Source organism: Pollachius pollachius (assembly GCF_949987615.1).
Source record: "Pollachius pollachius genome assembly, chromosome: 13".
Lineage (NCBI taxonomy): Eukaryota > Metazoa > Chordata > Actinopteri > Gadiformes > Gadidae > Pollachius > Pollachius pollachius.
This window is the reverse complement of record NC_136946.1, coordinates 6,694,236-6,721,000: the sequence shown is the minus strand read 5'-3', so window position 1 is coordinate 6,721,000 and position 26,765 is coordinate 6,694,236. Positions and strand designations below refer to the sequence as shown.

Below are 26,765 nucleotides of genomic sequence, written 5' to 3'. Positions count from 1 at the left end.
AAAATGAATATTAATTATTGTTAATGATTAGTTTAATTTTTATTAGTTCATCATTTACTAAAGGCTCATAAATACATGGTTTGTCTATGAATAGTTCATCATTAACTAAAGGCTAGTACGACAACGTTATTGTAAAGTGTTGCCAAATGATCTTCACAGAGATCTCCTTTTTAATAGTTAATTTAGCTTGCAGTAACAATTCATGAATCAAATGAACCACAGTCCTTCCATTCTCTTAAAGTGAACAAACCTACTAAGTGCTGTTTATTATTGAGTAGACTGTGTCGCGCTAGCGTCTGCCTGGTTCAGACCGGTTCCGACCAGGAAGCAGACGCTAAGAAGTCAGGTCCGCCATCTTTTAAAAAAGATGGCGGCCGTTTGGGTTCGGTCAACACAGGGTTTGAATAAGTGACCGTGCAGCTCTGTAGTACATATGTACCCTGCCATTACATCGCTGTCAGCAGAAGAGGGAAATAAAAGGCACAGTGGTGATGGAGAGAACCCCGACTGAAAGAAATGATCACGGGGTCCGCATCTTGGCAACAAAAGCAATGTCTCTTTAGCTAAGACAGCTGACCACTCACACACACATTCACACAACACGCACCCACACATATGCCCAGAAATACGTGGTTGAACGGTCTCGTTGGAATTCCTCGCTGTGGTCGTCAACCTTAGGTGCCCTTCACTCACTGGGTGCTAAACGAAGCAGGGACAAAGAGAGGGAAAGGTTGAATGGTATCTTATGATTAACTGGGCAGCTCATGACTTATGGATGAGTCTAATGCGGCACACCACTGCTTACCTGGTGTCTCCTCTACACTCGGCTCTGATTGGCTAGCGGCCGGGGCCTCAGCACTTCCTGGAGAGAAAAAACATATAAATTATAAAGATGTCAATTGATACGGCATAGGCACTAAATTCATGTAGAGTGTGAGGCGAACAATGGCGATCACAATAAACAATCTTCATTTGTTATGTCGTTAAAAAAACAATAAAAATGGAAAACAATAAAATGTATTTGCTCGAAAGAACCCTGGATTACTAACTTCAAAGGATCCTATCGAAGTCCATCTCTCAAACCCTTTTGACCCAAAACAATACTGCGATGTGACACTTGATCTAAATTTGGCTGTGAAACCCAGGCAGGCTCAGGGCTAGCGGCAATGCTATCGTTTGTCACTGCCCGCGGCCCTGTGCATGTCTTAGCGTTAGCTAGAGCTAGCGGGCTCTGGTTTCTCCGAAGACTCCGATTGCACCGTAATAGCTGCACACTGACAACAAAGTGCTGGCAGGATTCCCACTTCCTGAGGTCTGTCCCCAAACAGATCACCTACAGAGAAAACAACCTGGATTCAAGACGTCTCCGATGACCAGTAGAAAATAGTGGACATGATCCACTGGAGGTCCAGCAAGAGTGGAATGCTGTTTTCATAGGACCAAAGGGCTTTTATTGTGGATATTGAGAGAATAAAACACATTCCGTAGAATTTGATGAGAGATAATTTCGTCAATAAGGAAAGATGTTAATCCAAAGAGACTCGCAGTGAATTCAAATACAGGTCATAAAAGAGCCGGTAGGGGTTGGGTGTCCTGCTCAACGACGCCTACAGGTTAAACTGTGGACATCGGGCATCGAACCCAGTACCTTTGGTCTGTGAGTCAAACACTAGGATCCACTATCCTGCGCTATCGAGTGTTGACTCCCTGCTCACGCAGTGACGCGACGTCCTGACCATCCCTCGACAACAACATGGCATTTTTTCATTTGAATTAAACAAACTAGAAGATAGGTAAACTTGGTCATCATCGTCTAGTGGCCATCTGGTAGTTTGCATGGAGAAGAGACGAGTGTATCCATAGAACCAGTGGAATGATTGTTAGGCGGCTTGTTAACGTTTCAGCCCTCATCTCCCTAGAGTTATCAAGAGAGGGAAATATGAATGCGGTCAGCAAGGCTTGGTTTGTGTGCTGTACCATTCTCCCCTTCTATGAATCATTCTCTGTTGGATGTAAGAGCATCCAACAGATTGGTTACAGAGGAATGGCGATGGTTCCATTTATTTGGCCCAATAGGAGTATCCATATGCTAGCACATCACTTCGACACAGTATGTGACCAAGGTGGTCCGAAAGGTCTGACAAAACGGTCTGTTAAGGCTATTTACAACTATAATGATTACATCATTAGTCATCAGATTTTGAGCCAAAGTGACTTGTCATTAAATTGCCTCAAGGATGCCAATTTAACAGGGTTTCAAACCGAACCGTTTAGAACCTTCTCTGCCTTTAAACCACTAGCGAGCCTGTCCTGCTCTACGCCCTGTACTGTAGCTGTTCCTGGCAGTGTTTCACCACTAACCACCGAGCTGTCTCCTGACCTTGGCTGTCGGTCAGGAGCTCCAGCCATTGGTCTTTCACTGTTTTCTCCTTCTGCCCTAACACGTCATTATGTCTGGGTCACATGGTCGGGCAGAACTGAAGGGAGACGGCAAGCAACCAAAATCGATGTGTACATGTCTCTCTGATGGTAGAGCCATTATATTATCTGTGGGCTCATAATATGTTGTGTTTTATAACTTTAGTTGTGTTCTGTCAAGTTGTTTGGCATGGAAAATGCGGTTTCTCTCTTCTCTAACAAGGGTAACCAAAAAGGCACACAGGCACATCAAATATATGGGATTCTCAATGCATTGTGTGTGTGTACTGGTAGATGGAGAGAGGGCTCAAGGCAAAGCTAAGAACTACTGGAGATTTAGTGAGAGTAAATTAGGGGAAATGTGGGGAAAATGGTGTTGCACTTCTGTAAATGGTAATTTAATAAAAACACCCTCATAGCCTCCTTAACCAAACCACAATTGATTCTCCAGCACAAACATATGTACGCCATTATGGAACCCAAGTCCCAGCAGAATAACAATAAGGCAGCCCATCCATTCAGAGACGGACTTCCATTCACCTCAGTGTGATGTTCAGGAGGGGAGCGGTTTACCCATTGGCCATTACGAGATCCGTCCTCATTGTTCTCCGCAGGGTCATGTGACCTATAAACATTATTCTGTGTCAACCCCCCTGTGTGTTCATTAACAGCCTTAAAGAGAGGAGTGTGTTGGATACTACCTGGTTACAGCCATTGTAAGGGGACCGGCGAGAGGGATCTGGGGAGAGCCGAATATGGTGATATAATTCACCAGGGCTTCTCTCTCTCTCTCTCTCTCTCTCTCTCTCTCTCTCTCTCTCTCTCTCTCTACAGTGCAGGGGGTGGAATGCAGCTCAGGTTAAGGCTGGTCAATGAAATGTTTAAGTTGGCTTCCTCAGCGACCTCTGCTCCAGGTAGAGCATCATTCGGGAGATACCTACCCACTTCAGGGAATTGGGAAAAAAGACTACAATAATTGACATGCACATCCGATTGGTGCTCTCCCTATCCTTGAGTAGAAATCAACGAAATCCCCAAACCAACATTTGGTTAAACTGTTGGTTTGGCATTTTGTCGTATTTGTAGAAATTCTCTTAACATCGCGAAAGTAATCTTTCTGAAAAAATTATGAAAACTCTGGTATCTGTGGCTGTGCAGGCCAGTAATAAGCCTAAGCCTAATAAGCCTAATAAGTCATATAATTAAATTGGACCGAATTACATGTTTGAACTGTCTGTTTACCTACCGGCTTACCTAACCGGCTACCTTTGTGCATGACCGGAGCTTTCCACAAGCTAGTCATGTGTTTTGGGGGGGTGGCTTTGGATGGAGGCCTGAAGAGAGGGTCGGAATCTTTCCGGTTGGATACTTTCAAAATCTAGATCACTCTGGCTGGTTTCTCATAATTACCGGTACTCCTCTATTAAATACAGTGCTTTATTTTGTTTTTCGGCAAATGAAAAAAATAAATCCCTAAAATTCAACGTGAATGTATGTATTGTACTTGTATGTAATACAACGGTACCACTAATACTCAGTACCTGGAGGTCTTAGGGTAGACTAAGTAAATAAGTCAAACGTTTTAAAAGGGATTGTACTAAAACTACTTTCCACCCCTCCTCAGTATTTTTGCATGGGCAACCATGCAAAATCTGAGTCTCCATACACTTTACGAGAGTGAAGGGGTTGTTAAAGTGTTACCAAGAATCCAACTCCAACACAAAGTGTTGCCACGAACCAGGCTGTTGCCAACTCACAAGCCTCTATCCACCATCACTACATCAATGTACTATCGTACGGGAACCCTGACTCCTACACTATTCTATCATTAAACATCCCTGGGTCACGGAATAAACATGAATGTATACTATATGCTCTTCAATATGTGTCAGACTTTGTTACGCATAATAAGCCATGGTGTGCCTGCTAAGCATTGAATATTAAGATAGGATTAAAGGTACACCTGGTTCCAGCAGTCCTACTATGTAATAGCAGAACTTCTAGTGGGAGTCGGCACAGAGCCTGGGGGGGGCCGAAACCAGAAACTGCAAGGGGTGAGCTGACACCTGGTTCCCTGTTGTATTATGGAGATATTCTACAATAGGAATCCCCTTCCTCCGATGGCTAAGGATTTCAGAAGGGTTGCTAAGTGTGTTTCTACAGTGGCCAGTCTACACAGTGTATGTTCGCCTATTAAGCACTTACAGATCTCTGTATCCAGCAACCTGATTGGTTGAAAGAAATTAGAAGCATAGCAAAGTAAAACGTCACATACCCAAGATGTCGGCTCGTGTGCCATCAGACTTTAAATAGGAATCTAAACGATGATTTGTCAGACGAAACGTACACAGGGCTGGGTGATTTACGCACACTTGACAGTCCTAATTTAAACTAGTAATGGTGTGCATGCTCACCACTGATCCGCTGTGTAAGAGCAGAGTTTAATAAGTAGGGTCAGGAGAGTTGAGTAATACAATAGTCAAATGAGAAATTTGCAAGTGAAACAGGCAGAAGAGTATGCCATCTGACCTTCAGAGCTCCCTGTATCCCTGATCCTCTACTTCACTTATGTCATCATTCCAGTTACACTGTTTTCCTTTTCTGCTGCTTCAATGCACTGACTTTTACCTTGAGCTGCTGCTGCTGCTTCTGGGGCCACTGCCTCCGAGGACTCTTCGGGACTAGCGGCCTCCGCGGAACTAGCTGCCTCTGTGGAGCTAGCGGCCTCCGCGGGGCTAGCTTCCTCTGTGGAGCTAGCAGCCTCCGCAGGGCTAGCTTCCTCAGCTGGGCTAGCGGCCTCCACAGGGCTAGCTGTCTCCGCTGGAGCTGCAGGAGAAGCCTCCACAGGGGCCACCACCGCCACCGTGTTGGGGGCCGCTGCCTCTCCTACCACTTCAGCCCCCTCTTCAGGCTGGGCCGCAGCTGGGGCCACAGCTGGGGGGTCGTCTGGTTTAGCCCCGCCCTCCCCGACTGGTGTCTGGTCAGGGATGGTCTCGCTATCCTCGGCTGTCGGCCCCTTCTCATTGGCTGCTCCTTTCAAGGTGGGCGGGGCAGTGTGGAAGACAGAGGGATGAGAGGACACATGAGATTGAATTGTTGCAAGGCAACAATCTATGTAAAACTGTCACACCTTTGACAACCTGTCACAACATTTGTAGATTCAATGCTTTTGAAGGTACGAAATTATGAAAGATTTGTGATGCAGAATCCAATGGGAAAATATTTGTATTTAGTTGAAAGAGCTTTCTTGTATAATTTCCTACTTCCTCATACCCAAAGTTTGTCAGTAGGGCTGCTAACTTTAGTCTTGAGTGAGGGAACGGCCATATGTTACTAAGCAACTTCTTTCTGCTCAGTTGACACATAAATGCAACCAGAAAGAGTTAATGATTAGGCATACCTATGAATTATTACAGACAAACATTGCCCGCCTAAAGTTGGCCCTGGAGCCACAGTTTATAACTGTGTTTTAAATATCCCTTTAATTTGCATGGAATATATTACTTTGGTCAGATATCTATAGATAAATGTATTTTCATGATGAGCATTATCCTTATTCAAATTAGGGTTTGTGGCAGGAATAAATCATCCTAAATGGAAAAGGGAGTCACCTGATTAAAATAGTACATTGGTTAAAAATTGGTTACAATAATTTGATATTGATAAGAAAGAAGTTAAGTGTTGGTTTATGTCCTGTATAATCTATGCACCACCTTAAACAAGATAAATAAATAACTGCAAGCAACTGTTTCTCTTCCTGAACTTTGTTTTTTCTGTTGTGTTTATGTGGTTCAATTGGTTCAAACAGAAGAAGCCCAATATATAAAAACCTACCTGTTTTGCTTTACCTTCAAATAAGTGCATACAGTAGCCCTAAACTTCATCTTACACATACTACAAGGAAGGGTCCAGTGCGGATCGATTCAGTATTTCCTTTTTGAAACCTTAGACTGTCACCAAATCCCCCCTGCATACCACTGTCCCTCTCCCTGGCAATGACAGGGCATAGGCGCCAGAGTTAAACTATTAACAAATAGATGTTCTTCTGTTGTTCTGCACTTGAGTCAATAAGGATTCTGACTTTAGGACCAGTTATAAAAACCCTGTCTTGCTGGGGAAGATATAAAGACGTTACGTACTACTGTAACAAGGGTCATAATCTGTTTAATATGACAGTGAATGTGTCCTGGACTGTCTCGCCTTATCAACCGCATAATTCAGGATGAATTCGGATAGTTAATAATTGTTTGAATGTATTTCTATCATACCGGGATTGTCATGCAGGAGCCTACATGTTAAAGATAGGATATAGAGGAAGGAGAGACAAATCTTATGCAAAGGCTGTTTGCGTGATCCAGGCAGTGCTGATGAAATAATAAACGTACCTGTGGTGCTCGCTCCGTTGCTCTCTTCGTGTTTAGCAGCCGGTCGATTCGGATCCATTGCACTTGTTTGAGAACTTGAGCATCCCATTCTGTCGTTTGCACATAAGCACGGATGTTTCAACTTAAAGGTTTGAGGTACTTATGATGACGGTGCTCTGGTGAATAACCTGCATGTAGTTTATGTCAGCGTTATCTCATGCAACCAGTCCAGCCAATCCTTTGGAGTTAGAGAACCAATGCAAAATTCCGATAATAAGGCGGGTAGTGGCGCATGGTTCAAACAATAAATAGAAGGGTTTTGTTCCAACGGTGACTGCGGTTTAAAATTTCAAGTCGTGGCAATCGGTCCACTTAGGTCCAAGGTCTTTCCTCCCTGACCTGTCACCGACGCAAGTGGAAACATATGGTTTTGAACTAGGAGTTTGTGTCCAGGAGGATGGGACGTGGATCCATATTTGATTCAGCTGGGCGGAGCGGAGAAAGTGAACCGCCGCCCCCGTTCCCCTTACCAACCAGAGTCCCTCCGGGCAGGAGAGACGGCCTTAAGGGTCTCATTTAAATCTGCATAATTTATAAATGTAAAACAAAACGGTGCAAACAAAAATACATGACATATAGACGATGAATAATGACGCTTATTTTTCTTTTTAAAAGAATCAAAATAAAACGCAAATGTAAACCAAGAAAAAGGAGATAGATTGCATAGATATTTAGGCCTAAATAAAAGTCTTCTGAGTCGTATTTCTCTTTTGTCAAGTTGTCACCCTAGTTTGCTAATGTACTATGCATAATATTGTATGCATGGTGTGTAGGCCTACTCTTGGTTCGTTGATACACATGTATTAGGCTACTCAGGTAATCTTATGTACAGCAGTCCGTTACAGCATTGTTTAGTTGCAAGATATATTTTTCTGAATAAAGTAGAGATATATTTTACTGAATAAAGTAGAAATAGGGGATTTCTACAGTGGCTAGTCCACGATAAGGATTTGAAGATCCTCGCCCACAACATGATTGGTCGAAACAAATACGTAGCGAAAGAATGTCAAACTAACAGTTCCCCTGGATTCGAGATAGTCTACCACAATCGTCTTCTCTCAGATTTTAAATATCATCTAAATCTGATATGTGAGACTATACCTGAGGCTGCCTTAATGCAAGGGCTTACCTCGGCTGAAGCCCCAGGGCCTACGAAGATCAGGGGGCCATCATGAGCTGCAGTATTATATATATATATATATATATATATATATATATATATATATATATATATATATATAATACTGGCTCATGATAGGCCCCTCGATCGGCGTAGGCCCTTTTGTTAGGGCCTACAAAGATCAGAGGCCAATCATGAGCCAAGAATATACAGATAAAAATCAAATTGCTTTGTAATTTGTCGAATTTTCTGCCCATCACTTGATTTGAATTTTTGTGGCTTCCCAATTTACCAGTGACCCACGTGGGCACCATGACACAACAGCCTATCACAATGTAGAGGAATGTTTTGGCTTGTGATTCAAATCGATTCAATGAGAGGCTCGAAGGTTATCGTGGCTAGCTAGCAAAATGTCTGGAAAGAAAAGGGAGAAGGAGATTCGGGATAAAGAATTATTGAAAAAATCCCAAAACTGACTGGATTTTTTAGACCTGTAAATGTAGAAGGCAAGTTAAGCTCATCGAGGAGAGAGCCGCAGGGCCTGCTCTGAGGGAAGCACGTCTGGCTGTTCTTCTGCTAGCCATGGAGAAGAGGCAGAAAAGGATGAGCACACAGCAGGAAGACCATCACCTCAGTCATGTGGATCAGACGACCCCTATAGCACTTACCCGGGTTGCTGGGGTAACACGATGGATGAACAGGTACCTGTCTACTGGGCGAAAATGGGACCAGAATTGTGCCAGAACAAACAATCTGACCTCTGCCTCAGAACGTCAGTCCAAAAATCTGAGAAGATTCTTCTCAAGGGCATACTTCCAGCGGAAGCTCTGCAATTGGGAGTATCTGCCCAGAGAGTGGCTGTGCTATTCACCATCCAAAGGTACTGTGTTTTGCTTTGCATGCAAAACTTTTCGGCCACAGTATAGGACGATCACCATTTGGCAGTGTGGGATTTTCGAATTGGAAACATGCTAGTGAACGTATTGCCGAACATGAAAGTTGTGAAATGCCAAATCGCGCGCGCGTGTGTGTGTGTGTGTGTGTGTGTGTGTGTGTGTGTGTGTGTGTGTGTGTGTGTGTGTGTGTGATGAATTCCCAAGGCCCAAAGAAGCCAAAGAGGAAGCTCTTACTTGTTAATATGCTGTCATAAAACGCATAAAAAATTAGGCGTTTTTTGTTTCTGCAGACCGGATCATGTTTTCTTTTGGTAACATGGAGTTAAATCAAACTTTCATGCAACATGGTTTTATAATCACCTTGTCTATTCTTCAATTATTTGGTCATCTATAATCTACTAAGATAAATATCGTGATGTTATGTGGCTCAGAAAGTAACACTGATACGTTTTGCACTCTAGACACATGGCATTTACACATTTTCATTGTAAGACCCCCTCTCAGGGGGCCTACGAAACCTCTCAGCACCAGGGCCCAATGGCAGGCCTGACTATACCGCAGTCATTTTCGACCGAGCCACCTGATTGGTCGACTAGACCTTTAAACCGCTCGACTTTAGACCTTGTTCTGACTTCTAATAGTCAGAACAGATCCATAGTTTTCCCTGGCAAACTGAGATATAACTAAAAATAGGGGATTTAATTTGTGAAAAAATTGCCTTTATTCGTATTTATTGTACCGGGTTCCGAAAGCAAGCATCACTGATGTCATGTTTCGATAAGGACGAAAAAGCACACCCTCTCGTGTGATTGCGATTACACCATTGAAAGTTACCAACAAAATAAATAAGATATGTGTGTCCCCAAGGAAGTGCGATAAAGGGATTTTTGTACCTTAATAAACTCGTGATTTCCCCGTGATGCTGCAGGTCTGAGGCATGGACCTATTAAAGAAGGTGAACTGAGGTCTGCAGCTGGACGCTGATGCCCCAAACCCAAACTCCTGAAATATCGCGAGATCGGCCGCCCACATAGCCGCGCAAAGCATCACGGTACTTCCTTTCACACCGAGGCCATATTGCCAATAGCACACTGTAAGACCCGCTCTGAGTTTTTAATGATTTAAAAGTACCAATAATCACCAAATACAGCACTATACATACTCACGGATTGACGTTAAATTTGTTATTCCATTCTCTCGAATTCAGGTTGGCCGGATCGGACTAAACTGCAAAAATGGTGGCCGCAAAGAAGACGGTGAGTGAGCCTCCGCGGGCTGGAGCTGCACGCTACTCCTTCACGTGGAGACGCGCGGCCCGCTAGTCGCGTTAGCACCCAGTCTCAAAACACTAGAGTCGGACGTTGAGGATTTTTTTAGCGGCTTGTACTTGCCTTATGAATATGAAGCTCAGAGATGTTGGCCATTCTCTTCGTATCCATAGCTTTATGTGTCAGGCCAAGCCGCAAATGACTACGGGAATTCGCACTATGTCGATGTCCGTAGTCGTAGACTCCCTCTACCTAGGGGCCCTGCTCATCATTGCATGCCTTTGGGGTTCACAAGAACTTAACGTCATGTATTCGTTTATTTCGTTCCATAAGTCTGAAGCGATCAATCGAACTCTGGAATATTGTAAACTTTGAAATCACTTGACTTGTGCTTCAGACATTTTCGACTGGTGTCTCCAATGTTAAAAAAAAATGTCCCCAACATTTTCAGGTTGACATTAATCTCGCCCCTATTTCATGCGTGCGATCTTCTTCTTCAATGTTAAGACATACTTTCTATCGTTGTATATCATTGTCAATACGCGTTAACGATGGGCAACATTAAAAGGCATGATGTTCTCACACTGTGATCTGTAGAATGGTATTCGTCCACCATTTTGATTATTTTTGTTATTTTCGATACAGAAAAAGTCGATGGAGTCCATCAACTCCCGACTCCAGCTGGTTATGAAGAGTGGAAAGTACGTGCTGGGCTACAAGCAGTCCCAGAAGATGATCCGCCAGGGAAAAGCCAAGCTGGTCATCCTGGCCAACAACTGCCCTGCTCTCAGGTAAAATGGTTGTCTAGCATTAACAGTTTGGTTATGTTCTTAAGACTGAATGCACTCTATATGCAAACAATACATCTCAAAACAAATCCCTTTGGACATCAACATTGACTGTAAATGATGGGGCTTCCATCAACAACGCTTAGACCTGGTTTGGCCAATTTTTTTCCCTGCAAACCAGCATTTCTGTATTACCTTCCTTGGATTACATTATTTTTAAGGATTCAATACTGTAATCCTCTACATAATGTTTTCACTTGTACTTTAAAATGGCTGCATGACAAAAACAATGCAACAAAATATTTCTTTATCTGCACTATATTTTATTAAGCACTGAAGTTGTACCTTTGATTGAGATTTTGTAGAAGCTTCTATGTTAAAGAGTTAGGAGTAAGACATTCCTAAAACTGGTGATAAAGAAAATGTAATGGGAAACATCAAAGTTAACTTTAAATTCATAAAATGGTGCCCACCTAGCCTATTCTATTGCATATTTTAAGAAACAAGTTGCCCATGTCAGACAAATTAATGGGTTACAATGACAAACTCCACCTTGCCCACCCCAATTCCAGATTATTTATGTTTTGGAAGTAATTTATTGACGCTTGACCTTCATTTTGTTCCTAACTCCACACTTTCAGGAAGTCTGAGGTAGAGTACTACGCTATGCTGGCCAAGACCGGCGTCCACCACTACAGTGGAAACAACATTGAGCTGGGAACAGCCTGCGGAAAATACTTCAGGGTGTGCACACTGGCCATCATTGACCCCGGTGAGTGTCCAGGCATACGACGCCTAGCTCCTTACACGCATCATTCATTGGCCATACCAAACTCCACCGTGGTGCTAGATGCGTGTGATAAGTCATATTCGTGTTTTGAATTTGTTCTGGCAAACGGTTGTGCTCTACCTGACGTGTTGCGCACAACAATTAAAACACAGATGCAAATGAGACTATTCTGAACGCGGTCAGTGTTAATGGACACAACTGGAACACACAAAATGTACAGGACTAGGTTTTTTTTAAGCAAATTTCCCTATGGTGTATTTCTGATGTATACCAATAGTGTCCTCAATTGCAGTCTCGTCTTTTATAATCAGTGGGAAATCAATATTGTACTTAATTTTCACTGATTGGTCGGCTGTGACCTGCTGGGTCTGCTGTTTGAAGATGAAATGCATGATGAACTTGTACGCATGAGAACTGTAAAATACAGCAGGTTTAAGGAAGGTCAATTCTCCCCAGCATTTGAATATTCCTTCTCTAAATAAGGTGTTGAGCGGACGGGAGAGAGCAGTCTTTCACCCCAAAAACCTTGTTGAGAAATTTACAATTTCTCGTAAAAGGATTAGTCAAATATATTTGAATGTGATCCATTTTAGGTCATGTGGTTTTTCATGCAAGCAAATGTTTTTGCTCTGAAAGCCATGCAAAAATGGCATTGGAGCTTCTCACTTTGTGATAATGGTGTCCCGGCATTATTTTTAGCATTTGTTTCAACTCAATGTCCTAAATCCATTCAAAAGGCGACTCGATACAAGCCGTGGACCGGCCCAACCAGCGTGCCTCACAGGGAATTGAGTTTTGGCTAAGGTTTTTAGGCAGCCCTGTAACCTTGTATTTGCTGGGCTGAGGTTTTGGATGCTGGGGTTGTATCTCCGGGGAATGTTTCTACTGAAGATACTGCTGAATGTTTGACCCTTTCCTCTCTCTGTCTCCAGGCGATTCTGACATCATCAGGAGCATGCCAGACCAGCAGCAGCCTCCCCAGTAGAAGAGTTTGTTCTAAATAAATCGTCGAAAAAAATACAGTTGACTATTTTGTTTTTCTTCTTAGATATGATCACGATGAATTAGAATGTCGTTTTAGTTGTGTTCTGTCCGCTGTTAAACTGTGCGACATGAGCTGAGCTCGGCTGGCTTGGTTCGTGTAAACAAAGAGCTATAAGATGAGCAGATTATTGTGCGGTATTTATGTTATAGGATGTGATTCTGTTGACCTTGAGTAGGGGTAGTCTTGTTGACAATGGTAGGATGTTCATTATTTTGGTTGAACTAACGGTCACTGAAACCACTGGAGGTCACTAGGGTTCAGTTGACATGACTGCAATGCGTTAATGGTCTTTCGATAGAGGGATTGGTGTTCATTTTTTTTTCATCCCGACTTCAAACAGATTACATCTAAATTTTGTCAAGCATCTATTTCCGGTCATGCTAAATATTCATCAATTTGACAACTATTTCGCACCATATGAGTCAATTTTATGAGTTATGAACAAAAGCAATTTGGTCGTTAAGACAACTATAAAAAATAATTGAATGGTCACGTCTTTGTCATTTAGAACAGAATCTGCAAATGGTTTAGCAAGGACTTTATTGTTATTGAACGCATACTAGCTTTTATCGTAGCCAAGTGGATAACGATATTAGGAACACAGCGTCCATCGCGTGTGAGTCCCTGAATGGTTTGGACAATGTGTTCTTCCGATCCTCCGCACCAGGGGTGGCGTTGACATGACACATATTGGCAGCATGGGAACCGAACACAAGATGCCTCTCTGGATGTCCTGTACAATATGTTTTAACTAAATACAAAGTAAGATCAAAGTAATATTGTGAAACAAAACAAGAATTGTATTTTCGTTTACACAGGAACAATTTTCCCAGCACCTTGTCATCCATTATATGCCACATTATATATTAAGCATGTGTCCTACATTTCAGAATATATTAAACGCACGTCCTTGATTTTGAGGAGGTAATCTTTTATTCATAACTCCAAAAATCGGTCCTGAAGGATTGCTCTCGAAGTTCAATTAATTATCCAATAGCCCTCCTGAAATTCCGAAACCAGGGCAAAATATACTTTGAACATTTGATGTGCAAGTGAACCACATTCCAATCTACAAAAGTCTCAGGATTGAATGGCAGTTTTCCGAGAAAGATTATAAGTCCCTCTTCAAGTAACGGCCCATTGAAACACAGACGAAATATAACCCTCTCGTTGGTTTGGCCCAGTTTGTCCACCCGTCGCCAGCCTTTAGCCCTTTTCCTGATTCCCAATTAAGTCCAATGAAATCATCCCACAGGATGAAGGCTGCACGTGCCGGTTATTGGAAGACCCCCTCCCCAGTCAAACGAGGACAGTCCTGAACGAGTGTCTACTTGGAGTCATTAGCGCAACCTGGACTAAAAATAACTCCCGTGAATAAATGGGAGTTATTCAAGATAGCCCTCAACCTATTTAGCTATAGTATAAAATGTCTTTCCCTCATTTAACCATTTTTAAATCCAGAAAGTAAGGTCAAAAATAATACCATGGAAGATACATCATATACTGTATATACAATCAATCATCAATCAGTCATTCATTCAAATCGTTCAAACCGTGATGCAGTGCACTGATGCAGTGTTTGATACTTGTAGACTGCATGACTATGTGATAGACTATCGATTATCTTCGGGTCAATATTTGATTGCAGGCTGTTGTGGCCTTGTACGTGTTTAGCAACATTATTGATCCTGAACTGTTCTGAACTCGGTCTCTGGACTAGGCCTTGAGAGGAGATCACAGTGGAAAGACTAGGAATTCAATCTCCCTTTATTATGCCTCTGGATAATAGGTACTTTATAGGCATATATATATATATAGGTCATTGCTTGGTCTACATATATATGTGCTATTCACCATTGTGGACTTTTTGAAATGAAAAAATGCTCCAAGGTTATTTTGTCATTCTGGGTCAGGGCTGTAAATGGCCCTTCAATTCACTTTCAAAAAGCAGAGAACAGGTGTGTCCCATCAACGGTTAATTAGCAGGTGCGCTAGCCCCATCAGGCATTAAGAGAGCGAGCCATCTAATGCTAACAAATCAAGTAATTCTGGGGTCTGGCTCTCCTTTGATTCAGATCCCTTTGAATCACCCAAAGAGAGAAATAGCTCCTGGGATTTCAAAAGCTAAAACTAAAAGGTGGACGATCTGTAACCGGTTACTGATGCAAATCCCACCATCCATCACAGTAGACAATAAATAACAGACTTAATTAGGAGATTTTGTTTTCCCCTAGTTCTCAGGCGTCTAAAGCAGTGTCCTCTTACAACCAAACCTCATTCATCACAGCCCAGCAGGGACAGAGAGAAAGGGAGAGGGGAAACGTGTGACCTAATTATCTCCCTTCCCTGTGGTAGAAAGTAGGTGACTGGTCTGGTGCGGCGGCTGCTGCCAAGGTAATGCGGCGCCTTGCCTCGAAGCGATTAGAGTCGTGCCTGATCCGTCCTCCTGGTCGTCCCGGCAGGACGACCTTAGGTCACTTTCAAATCATCAGGTGTTGAAACTAGACTATGAAATGCCCCCAGCCGCGTATAACCATGTCGCTCTGTTAGAAATATGATGCAGGTATGGTGAGATTGTTTTGATTTGAGAATTGAACAGTATTTAGGTTTATACACTGTGATAAATGATTTCTTATAAAATTTGTAAAACCGTGTTTCACATCCTGTATACAATTGCCAGAACCAGTCAAATACATGCATATTACTTTGTATGAAGATACCCACAGATTAAAGTGTAATGTGTAGTTACAAAAAAAACTGACATTGAACATATCAATAAATAATTCAGCACACAAAGGTGAGTTAAATGTTTTAATAGTAAAGATTTGAGGAAGACGAGTGACAGTCGATGATGAATGGACAGTCAAAATGGTGGTACAGTCCCAAGAGATTCTAAAGAAACGCGGCATTGATCCGATCCCCTCCACCACACACACTTTGACAACATACATGTTGAACTCGAGACTTGGCTGAAGTTCACCTCCAATCACATCGGAAACGACACATTACAAAGTGTAACGAGGGACCGCGTGTTTCTTTCATAGTGCTGAAAGCTTCAACCAACCGACCAACCGACAATCTGAGGACCCCAACGGGCCCCAGAAGCAGGTAAACACCACGAGTGTAACGGGGCACAAAGGAACAAAAACAACCTACAGCAATAACACATCACATTGCGTTGAATGGTCTCAGATTTCTCCTTAAAGTGCAAGTTTGTCTACAGTTTTATCCATACGGGTTGTTTTGTTTTGGGCTCATAACTTACAAGGAGACAAGTGGGGGTAAACGAATCCTGTATGATATCGATCTAACTAGTTCAGTTTTCACTACGAAGATTTACATGTATTGTCATGAATCATTTGCATGTTTGGCTCTTGCATAGATCCTTTACTTTTACTTCCTACTAGAATATATTATATTTCGAGAGCAAAAAAAATATGTAAAGAAGAGGATACAGCATATTTAATCGTGTTTTATCCCATGGTTATTTCCAGTACTATTCATACAGCTAAAAACAGCTCCCAGGGGAAGGAGGTCTTGCATGTGTCTTCATACTGTGCTCTATGTGACGTAATAGCTCACTTCCATCTAGGCTAAGTCTATCTAGGCTTATTTTGCGTGCGCAAAATAAAAATAAACGGTAGATACACAGGAGCCACAACTACGACAAGATCAGAAAGTTACAAAGCTAACACAAACACACAGTCCGCACACACACAACGGTAAGTCACGTCTTCGTAGGAAAATGCCCCTAGTGCAGCCAATTTAAGATACCAGTTTGTACTGGCCTAGTGATTACTGTCCAACGTAATGAAATACAGTTGATTCTGGTCACTCTTCAAAAATAATATATATTTTTAAAACCAGTATCTCCGTTAATGTGTATGCATATGCATTGGGAACTCCATAGAAGTGTAAATATCTGTGAGTCTGGTAAAATGTTTGTCTAGGTAACCTGACCGATCATAAAGACGTCTGTCTGGGTTTGCGGGAACAGAATGAAGGGTGAGTAAAGTGAAAAGGTAAACCGCTTTTCCGTTGGCAATGAACAAGTTTTACGGACGCGTGTTTAAAACGTATACAAAAAAGGAAGACGCCCTAGTTTATTGGTCAAGGACTCCTGTGGGAAGATCTCTTTCTGAGGAACGAACCTCACGCTTTCCAAAGTGTTGAGAGAGTGTTGAGTGTTAGAAGAGGGACACTTCGTTATCAACCCCGTCGTCACATTTCTGTCATACAAAAAATTCATTACAAAAATACTCCCGACACTACATTCAGAGAGGGAATCAACCGTAGATTTAAAAAAAAAACGGAAAAACCAAAGAAGGAGAAAGTGCTCTTTTAAAAAGCACGATATTTTGGATGTCCCCACCCCCAACCCCCCTTATAGTTTCACGTAACGGACGAGACCTCAACGGGGACAGTTCACAGCATTAGAGGATGACAGCAGGAGGCTAGGCTAGGGCGCCTTTCAATCCAGAGGAAAAAGTGCTAATTTAATTATTTGGAGGGGGAGAGGAAGAGGCGGGAAGAGGGGGACGGACGTAGGGGGGGTACAGGGGGGTTGTTTTAGAGGACGCGTACACCGCCTCGCTGCCAGGGGCAACAACAGCTGCCAGGAAGTAATGGGTTAGGAGGGCATCGCAAAGTCACCAACGAGGGGGGAGGAGAGAGGGAGGAAGAGGGGGGAGGACTACTCTTCATCATCATCGCCATCCTGTAAATGCATCCTCCCTGCTTTAGTTTAAGTGGTTGGGTGGGGGGTGGGGGTTGGAGAGTGATGACGGACACGACGGAAACGCTGATGTCAATGCGAGACTTTCACGGGATTGGGGAACGGGACGGCCCAGCGAGGAGGGTGGGAGGGTGGGTGGGGGGGGGGGGGGGGGGGGGGTGGCTCAGGGCTCCATGTACTGGGGAGGGGGCTCCTTAGGTGGGAGAGCCACGGCCTCCTCGTAGGGGGGTAGCAGGACCTGAGGACCAGAAGGAGAACACCAGAGGGTTAGAACCTGGGAGGACGCCCACGCTAGGTCATTGGTGGGCTGGTCAGATGCATTGGTAATGCTTTTCAATAATGGTACATTCATTATCCGTTCATTTACACTAGTTAATGCAGTAATAAGCATTATTATATAGCAATAGCATAGGGGTTAGGGTAAGGGTTAATCCTAACCCTTCAAATTAATTTATACATAAATACCTTAGTCACCATTAACAACTTAGGTATACATGAACACCATTAGTAATTGATTATTATACATTAGTTAACTGTTTATTAACTGAGTTACTGAAACATAAATAAGTGCAGTATTAATGTTATTAACTATCACACGAAACAAAAACAAAACAGTTTTTGCTGAATCATCCATTTTTCCATTATCAATTATTGATGAAGTTTCTTGGTTACCATAACAATATCAATCTAAAAAAACAGAAAGGTTCTGGATTCAATACCCAACATCCACAGTCTACACCTTGAGGCATCACTGAATAAGATGCTCAACTTCTGCCAGCTCCTAATGACATTATGACCTGGATCCAAATGGATGGACGCCAGTCTCCTTTGATTGGCCGAAGTCCTAAATTGCCTTAAAGGCCTAAAAGGAATACAAAGTTAAAATATCTAGCTCTATCTATGCTCTTCAGCCAACCTATTTCAATGCAGGTCTTCCCCTAATTCCCCCCCGGCCACATCGGAAAATCCCCAGCTTTATATAAGGACAAAGCCTTCTATCTTTACCCCAGGAACCTCCCCCTGAAACGCTGTTACAAAACCAGTGCATAATCCCCACACCAGAAACACACACGTACACCGGACACACAGACAGACAGACGCACAGGGACGGAGGAGGGAGAAAACGTGTTCAGGGGGGTCTTGTGACTGTAAAGCAGGCGGCCGGGCCAGCCCGCCCCACACCACCAGGGAGGGATGATTGGAAATGGAGCAGATACACAAATACAGACCGTTATGTAACTCGCCCAGGAGAGAAGGACAACACGCAAGTGGGCAGGGATGAGGGGAGGGAGGGAGGGAGGGAGGAGGTTAGAGGGCAGTAGTGGGGAGACGGTGACTCTCCCGTTGTGCATGTTAATGGGGTTTATATAAAGAGGGTGAGGATCCTAAGGGAGGCGGGTACCGTAGGAGGCTGCAGAGAGACCCCGGCTTTTCCAACATTTAGTAGGGGAGCGCTTGTTTTATCACAGGCCACCGCTCGACTGTAGACCATGTGATGTTATAACGCTGACCGATACATCATCATATATTACAATTATCGTGTACGAATTAAGTTGCAGCCCAACAAGATTTAGTGCATTTGGAATACGGATTTGGTCTTTGAAATGGGATTGATACTATGTACATGCTGGTGGCCATTTGGCATTTAGTTTTCTTTCTTGTTGGGCTCCGTGTTAAATTCTTATAGTGTTTAGTCACTCAGATATGATACACTCAATTTTAGTGTATCACATTTTCCATCAGATGTTGACCTCCAATTTCCATCCCTCGATCCAACATCGCTGTCGCCAATGATTCGATATTTCAAAAAGCGCTGACCGCCACATAATGTTGTTCTTTCGGCCAAGAGCGAGAACCCGACGACCCCGTAACAGATCAAGCCCTGTGACTGCGGTCGCCGGAGAGACACCAACACAAGGGCGGAGTGACAGACGGACACAAGCAGGACGTAATCCATCCCCCAAGCGGCCCTGCGTGTGTGCGTGGGACACGATTAAGAGCGCTGTACGTGCCAGTGCGGAGGATTAGTGCGGAACGGACAGGCGGCCAGAGAGACAGGCAGAAGGGTGGAAAACATGACTGGCCCGGAGCTCTTTTGATGGTTGGGAGTCAACCCTATGGGGGGCCGAGGGGAGCGGGCTGACTCCAGCTCTCTTGGGGGCTCTCCGGTGGAGGGCGCGGGCCTGGCTGGCTACAGCACCTGCAAAGGAGCTCCACGCTGTAGGGGAGCTAGGCGCAGCGGGGCCACAACACTGGGCCATGGGCCGGTGAGGACCGTAGACCCACCTAGTCTAGCGTTGGAGAGCCTCAAAGACTGGACTATGAACGGTTGATTAGTTACAACGTGTACCTTTGATCTTCAACTAAAATGATGCGTGACAGCCCTTGTTTGTAACCACAATGCCCTAACCTAACTTAAATGTTGTTGAATCCTAAATAGCTCATAAAAACCCACTATAGAGTGCTACGACGGCCGTCGATGTTAAAAGTTAAATAAGACGAAAAGACTGATATTTCCAATCTCCAACCCGACACAGAGTGTAGGCTGGCATCGTTCTTCATCGGCCTTCCCATTACAGATGACATTCATGGCATTCACTCGGCAGAGGAGCCAAATTAATTCAAGGGGACGGGGGGGGGGACTCACCGCGGTGTCGTTGGTGGTGACGTACACCAGCACCTCTGTGGTGCCCCGCCCGCTCACGTATCTGTAGCAGTTCCAGACGCAGCCAATCAGATAGGCCTGTGGTAGAGAGAGAGAGAGAAGCCAGGGTGAACCTCACAGGAGCCCGTCACAGGTGAACCCCCCCTGCATCGTGACTGAGAGTGGGGCTCCAGCCAAGCCACGGCCTCCCTCACAAGGGGACCTTGTAGGCTGGGCTCTGGTCATTTATCAGAATTATACACTTCACACAATAAATTAATTGTGTGATGAATTTCCATCTGAACACGGTGTGTTCGGATGGAAATTCATCACACAATTAATTTATTCATTTATGTTACTATAATTATACATGTATCAATATCACTCATTTATAATTAATTGACAATACATCAATGATCTATTTTTTTTTGTGCTGTGCAGTGTAGTTTAGGTAAGTGTATAGTCCCAACTCTAATGTAGTCATAAGCAGTCCAATCACAGAGTGAAGAAGAAAAACAACCCTGCTTAGAAAAACTAATTTTCTGCTGGGTTAGGGCACTAATGCACCTGCTCAGGAAGCACACCGCTAATTTTAGAAAAGAGCCATCTCATCTGTTTTTATCCCTCTTTCTCTCATTTCATCTCTCACTTGCTCTACTTACTCCCAGAACGCCTCATTTGTTACAAATCTAACTTTCATCCCATGACACTTGAATCTCTCTCTTTATCACGTCTCTCTCTCTCTCTCTCTCTCTCCATCACATCTCTCTCTCTCGCTCTTTGCTCCCCCATGTTGCCGTGGGGCTGATTCCAGGTCAGCCTCGTTCAGCTGGAAGACACAGCATGCAGCGATCCCCTGAGCGGATGACGACTCGTTGTGCACTGATGGAAACTCCCTTAAAAACGTTCTCCTTCTGCGGCACAGAAGCTGCTCCCAAGACGTTCGTTCCAGTAACCAATAGCAACCACTCGGCCAAGCAGTGTCCTCCTCATCCTCAGCCTCAAATGGGAGAGTTCATGCGGTACTCTCTATGCTAGTGGTCTCTCTATAGACCTGTTCTAGTTCCATCTGCAGAAGCCCTTTGAGCAGAGTTGTAGCCTCATTTGTAGCCTCAGTTGTAGCCTCATGTAGACAGTTGTGGTTAGTCCAGGAAACGCATGCCGATACGTCAAACGCGTTTAACTTCAGCGTGTGTACGCTGTGAAACAGTAACCATTGGATCACACGATACAACATTGAAATCAGTCCTGTCCCGTCAAAATAATCACACTGTGACTTAGGCTACGACGAGTGCCGAAGGTCAACCCCCACCTCCACACACGATAAAATTGCACCCATGACTGCCACTTCCCGTCTCTCTCCCTCCTCCACTCGGGGGCTGAGGTGTGATCCAGGGCCACGCACCTCCGTGCGTTAAGAAGCACATAGCGTAGCCCCCAACGGGTGTCCCCTTTCCCCCAGACTCACCGCTGAGCTCTGGCATCCCGGCCTTCTAATAAAAGCCTGGGGCTGGGGTGTTTACCACGGCTGACTGCGGACCCCAAACACATGGTGTTCAGTTCCCATGAGAACCCAACCGGGGTGGAGGGAGGCTCGACTGCACTGACTACTGTGGTGCGATGCTTCTCCCTGAGATGAGACGCACCGGGTTTGACTGGTGCATATCTATATGAGGGCCTGGGCACATTGGTTCCATCCATAACAAAAGAAAATGTTAAACTGTAATAGCTGTATTGTATGTGTTTTTATGGGCTGTTTTGTGACTTTTTTGGACAGCACAGTGAATGGAGACGGGAAGTGGGTAGAAAAATACATTTAATATTGGACCGCAGACTGGATCGCAACCGATACCCGATACGTTAAACGAGACCTCTCAAAGAATAATTTGGGTTAGTCTTTGCAAAGGAGACGTTTTAATGAGATGAAGATGTACCTTAAAGGACAGGATGCAGCCCACAAAGAGCAGCACAGCGAAGACCAGGCACGCGTTGTTGGTGGACATGATGTCCTCTTTGTACGGGAACGTCCCCGGCTAGGAGAGGCAGACAGTTCAGTTCAGAGTCAGGTCAATCCAGGAAGAACGACGACACAAAGACAGCCCGTAAGAAGAGCTGCTGGCTTTCTGCTTGTTTCTGAGCGGAATACAAAGCAATCATTGTGACCTGTGAAGGGATATGTACATATACAAATGTTGTGCTAGATTATGTTGTTATGCTAGATTACATAATGTTTTAATTCTCCATTACACACAAATTCAAAGGCAATGGCCAAAGTTTTAAGGTGTGTGTGCGCGCGTGTGTGTGTGCATGTGAGTGTGTCTGTGACTGTGTGTGTGTGTGTGTGTGTGTGTGTGTGTGTGTGTGTGTGTGTGTGTGTGTGTGTGTCTGTGTGAGTGTGTGTGTGTGTGTGTGTGTGCGTGCGCACGTGTGTGTGTGTTCTCACCAGCTGCTGAAGGTAGTCCTGCACTGTGTTGGGATAAACAACCACACTGATGGCAACCAAGGTGTTGAGGGCAAAGTCAAAGATTTGGTAGCAGAAGAATGGTATGATCCACGCCGCATGTTGCTACAGGGAGAGAGAGAGAGAGAGAGAGAGAGAGAGAGAGAGAGAGAGAGAGAGAGAGAGAGAGAGAGAGAGAGAGAGAGAGAGAGAGAGAGAGAGACACACACACACACACACATTGACGGAGAGATGAATGAAGGGGAAATGATTAAATGGATTACCAGGCTGTATTCAGTGATCTGGAGTCAGGTCTTTGTGTTTTGTCGGTTGGGTTAATTACCTTGTAAGCGCCATATGTGGCCATGCCACATATAAGAATCATGAGCAGGGAGATGGCAGTTGCTATGCAGATGTCTGTGAATAACAAAAGAAACACGATCAGATGACCATTTAGAGAACAACATTCAGTGTGTAGAAGCAATGCCGTTTGACAATACTACAGCACTGCTAATGTGTGTGGACAGCAGTTGCTGCCTTGCGCCATCTGAACCGGGAGCCAAACATGTTTTGAGGGTTGACATTGACATACATGGCAGCCCGAGTCATTTATTCGACTATAAATAGCTCTCAAATCTGTCCTTGGCGCATCGGGGATGATTCACTGACAGTGAAAAAAGGGTTATTGTTACGCAAGCACGGCTAAGTTTAACATGGCGTAAAACGGACCCTTGCACGCATTAGGGTCATGGCTTTGGGGGGCGTCCGAGTGTGTCGGTGTCACCACTACAGCAAGCCCTCCGCTGTCCAGTGTCACACCGAGTCTGTTTAAACTATGCTGTTCACTCTCTAGTAGTCGTTCGCTTTTAACACATCAACTGATCAGAAACCCCAGGTGATTCTATATAGATTCAATCTTCAGGCTGTTTAAATTAAACAAACAATTAAGCTGCTTTCTAGGCATCCTATTGCAATCCTAGATCATAATGAAAATCTAGATATAAAATACATTAAAAAGTATACTTTTGTGCAATGTACAGCCAATAATAAACACCATCACGGTACTGATATTGAGGTATTCACTTGAAGAAAAAAGACCATCCTTATACTACTACATGTCAGTGACAGTTGCAGAGATTCAACCCAACATGACCCAAGCGTGACCTGGAGAACCTGAGCCCCCCCCCACGAAGAGGGTTTATGTAATGCAGTCCACACGCACCCGCACGCCAACACGCCAACACGCTGTAACGGGGGCTCCATGCACCACCACTGTTGGCTGGGGGCCCGCTACGGTTGCGGCACTGACACTCCCTTAAGACACGGTACAGGAAGACACTTTTGCTAGGGCCCTCGCCTTGCACCGTGCACGCCACTCACACACTCATGAACTCATTAACCCCTAGAATGAGGGGCGGGGTCGTAGTTGGAATACGATCTAGATTGAAATACGCTTTCGTGTCATTCCTGGGATTTTCCGTAAAATGTTTGCTTTAGTCATGCTTCTGTTCAGTCCGTTGATCCTGAACGGAGGGAAAACATATTTGTTTTTGTTATGAATTCTCACGCTATCATCTTTTGAAGGGTTTTGTTTATGTAGGGGCACATATTGATTGCACCGATTTCTTTCCACCAAGGTTGTATACATTTCTGAGCTGCGATATGCCAAATCTTTATTTCCAATAACCATAAAGTGGCTGCGTGGATATTCATGGGAACGTCTGGGAGTCGAGACAGCAGTTCCCATGGGAACGAGGAATTTCGGTTTTCCCATGAGGGGCCACTTGGCATGACTGGGAGAACGCCTGGTGGCAGAGACTCTGCATGGGCACGCGACAACGACCTGAGCTCCCTAAAAGACTAGATGCATGCTTTGTAATTATGAGTTCTCTCTCTCTCTCTCTCTCTCTCTCTCTCTATCTCTCTCCCTCTCTCTCCGAGACTGACACTGACACACCAACACACATACGCACACACGCACACAAACACACACACAGACACACACACACACTGGGAGATGCCTGGCGAACGCACAAGAGACACACTCTATCCTTCAAATCTCATCTGTCCTGACAGGCTTTTAGCCGTTGCAGCGTTAGCCCTGACGCTAAACTCTGCCAACGCCAAGGAGCACGGACGCCATCTTATCGGCCTGAGAATTAGAGCAGACTATCGTCTTTAATCACAGTGACCAGCGCACCGCCAGCAGAACCCATGGGGGCAGGCAGCGGCTTCGAGGACAGCCGCTGCAGGCACATGTGTACACACACACACACACAATCTCTCTCACACACTCACACACACACACACACACACACACACACACACACACACACACACACACACACACACACACACACACACACACATACGCACAGAATCCCAAACATGCATGCAACCACACACCAACTTAAACACAGAATCCAAAACACGCACATAACCACACCAATCTCACACACCCTCACAGAATCACAAACATGCACATAAACACACACATGCACACAACCACACACACACACACACACACCAACACACACAGACACACATACATTAAAGGACCTCCAGTAACAGGTTTCAGAAATACACTCCGTTCCTAATTCCATTTTTTATCAACACCACCGTGAACCTCGCTGAGGACATCCGATAAAACCGGATCCAATTCCATCTAAATCCTAATCTACCTCTACCGCGGGGGGATTACCGCCACTCACTGGCATCGTCCATGACGTCGATGTCGGTGCCCAGCTCCGAGCTGGTGAGGTGGTAGCGGTACTGGACTGGGTCGTTCAGCGCCGACAGCAGGATGAGCAAGACCACCGCATTGATGAGCTGCAGAGGCACGGGACATAGGGAGGAGAAAACCACATGTTAGGGCTTATGAGTGGGATATTACAGTCTGCTGTAGTTAATATGATGACAGATAGATAGATAGATAGATAGATAGATAGATAGATAGATAGATAGATAGATAGATAGATAGATAGATAGATAGATAGATAGACTAGATAGATAGAATAAAAACTTTGATATTGAATAAAGAATGAATGATTGCTGTCGGGGTAGATGTTACTTATGTTTGTTAAAGAAACGGTCCGTTTCTGTTGTAGTCACTGTTGTGACCCCATTGGTTGACCTCTCTCTACTTTGTTAATTGGGCAATTGTCAAAGTACATGGATGCTTTCCTAAAGGTCAGAGATTTAACCGGCTTTACTCACCGATATATCTAAGTCTCCGAGGAGTTACGAGGTGACAAAAGAAACTGCAGCCAACTCCACATTTAGCATGGGCTTTCCTTTGGAGGTTTCAACAACGACTGCAAAAGCAGACTTTTTAGTTTTATAGACAGTTGAATGGCCAAAATATCTTGACGCAGCGCATTCATTGTAACACATATTTTAAAGGTGTGTGCTTATGTGTGTGTGTGTGTGTGTGTACGCGCGTGGGTGTGCACGCGTGCATGTGTGTACATTTATGTGTGTTATTACTCCAAAGAGGAGACCTCTCAAAATGGCCAAATGAGAAACGGGTTTAAAACAACAATCGACAAGGCTAACTCACTACCAAATTAAGTACGATTTAAATTATGATTAAAGTAGGCCTACATAGGTCTATTCCTTGACACATTTAGGTTTCATTACTCACAACGATAGGCAATATACATAAATACATAAATGTTGCTTACCATATACCATATTCCCAAAATAATAGTGCCCGTCCGTACATGGCAGCAGAGGCAGCAGCTGGTCGAATACCAACGGTCCCACGGGGAAATCATGATTTATATCGGTAGGTCGAGCTCTGAGCGTGGGGCTATATCATGAAGGCTGCACCTGACCGCCGCGTCGAGGCTCACGTCTCTGAGAAACGGGAATGTTCCGCTCGGAGGGAAGGCTTCGTCGTCGCTGCGGTCACGATCGCGGCCACGTTCGGTGTGTGCCGGATTCCGCCGCTGCGCTTGTTTGTGCTCCTCCGCTCATCTACAGCCCGCCAGACCCAGGACACGTGACCACGAGGAGGCTCGGGCACACACTGGGGGATAAAATAAATCTGTAGGCTTTTTTTTTTAATGAGTTTAGATATATTTTAAGTTTTTATACGTTTTTATCTCAATCTTTCAAATAAATAAATAAATGTGGATCGTCGGGGCAGGTTCATTCACAAGATTTTGCTTCGGTGTATGTTCATCCTATGCAACT

General features: G+C 44.3%; 2 protein-coding genes and 1 long non-coding RNA gene across 3 annotated transcripts; 1 reads left to right on the top strand and 2 right to left on the bottom strand.

Moving 5' to 3' along the window:
- Positions 1-390: 390 nt before the first annotated feature.
- Positions 391-5,162, bottom strand: LOC307084667. Its single transcript, XR_013812327.1, has 3 exons — positions 5,047-5,162; positions 806-862; positions 391-699 (listed from the first exon to the last, which is right to left on the bottom strand). It is a non-coding gene; the product is annotated as an uncharacterized lncRNA (long non-coding RNA).
- Positions 5,163-9,908: 4,746 nt separating this feature from the next.
- On the top strand, positions 9,909-12,724 carry rpl30 (ribosomal protein L30). Its single transcript, XM_079750160.1, has 5 exons — positions 9,909-9,951; positions 10,066-10,114; positions 10,772-10,917; positions 11,556-11,686; positions 12,637-12,724. The coding sequence occupies exons 2-5, from the start codon at positions 10,094-10,096 to the stop codon at positions 12,687-12,689; spliced, it is 351 nt and encodes a 116-aa protein (XP_079606286.1). The 5' UTR covers positions 9,909-9,951; positions 10,066-10,093; the 3' UTR covers positions 12,690-12,724.
- Positions 12,725-15,559: 2,835 nt separating this feature from the next.
- Positions 15,560-26,503, bottom strand: laptm4b (lysosomal protein transmembrane 4 beta). Its single transcript, XM_079749647.1, has 7 exons — positions 26,252-26,503; positions 25,280-25,397; positions 22,912-22,985; positions 22,572-22,694; positions 22,063-22,161; positions 20,132-20,227; positions 15,560-17,722 (listed from the first exon to the last, which is right to left on the bottom strand). Exons 1-7 carry the CDS (start codon positions 26,342-26,344, stop codon positions 17,648-17,650), a joined length of 678 nt encoding a protein of 225 aa, XP_079605773.1. The 5' UTR covers positions 26,345-26,503; the 3' UTR covers positions 15,560-17,647.
- Between the last annotated feature and the right edge of the window lie 262 nt (positions 26,504-26,765).

Coding starts and splice junctions, on each gene's coding strand:
- rpl30 (XM_079750160.1), top strand. CDS start 10,094: ATGGTGGCCGCAAAGAAGACG. Junction 10,918..11,555: donor AACAACTGCCCTGCTCTCAG/GTAAAATGGTTG, acceptor CCACACTTTCAG/GAAGTCTGAGGTAGAGTACT. Junction 11,687..12,636: donor ACTGGCCATCATTGACCCCG/GTGAGTGTCCAG, acceptor CTCTGTCTCCAG/GCGATTCTGACATCATCAGG.
- laptm4b (XM_079749647.1), bottom strand. CDS start 26,344: ATGATTTCCCCGTGGGACCGTTGGTATTCGACCAGCTGCTGCCTCTGC. Junction 25,398..26,251: donor TTTTGGGAATATGGTATATG/GTAAGCAACATT, acceptor GTGCCTCTGCAG/CTCATCAATGCGGTGGTCTT. Junction 20,228..22,062: donor GCTGCATCCTGTCCTTTAAG/GTACATCTTCAT, acceptor TCTCTACCACAG/GCCTATCTGATTGGCTGCGT.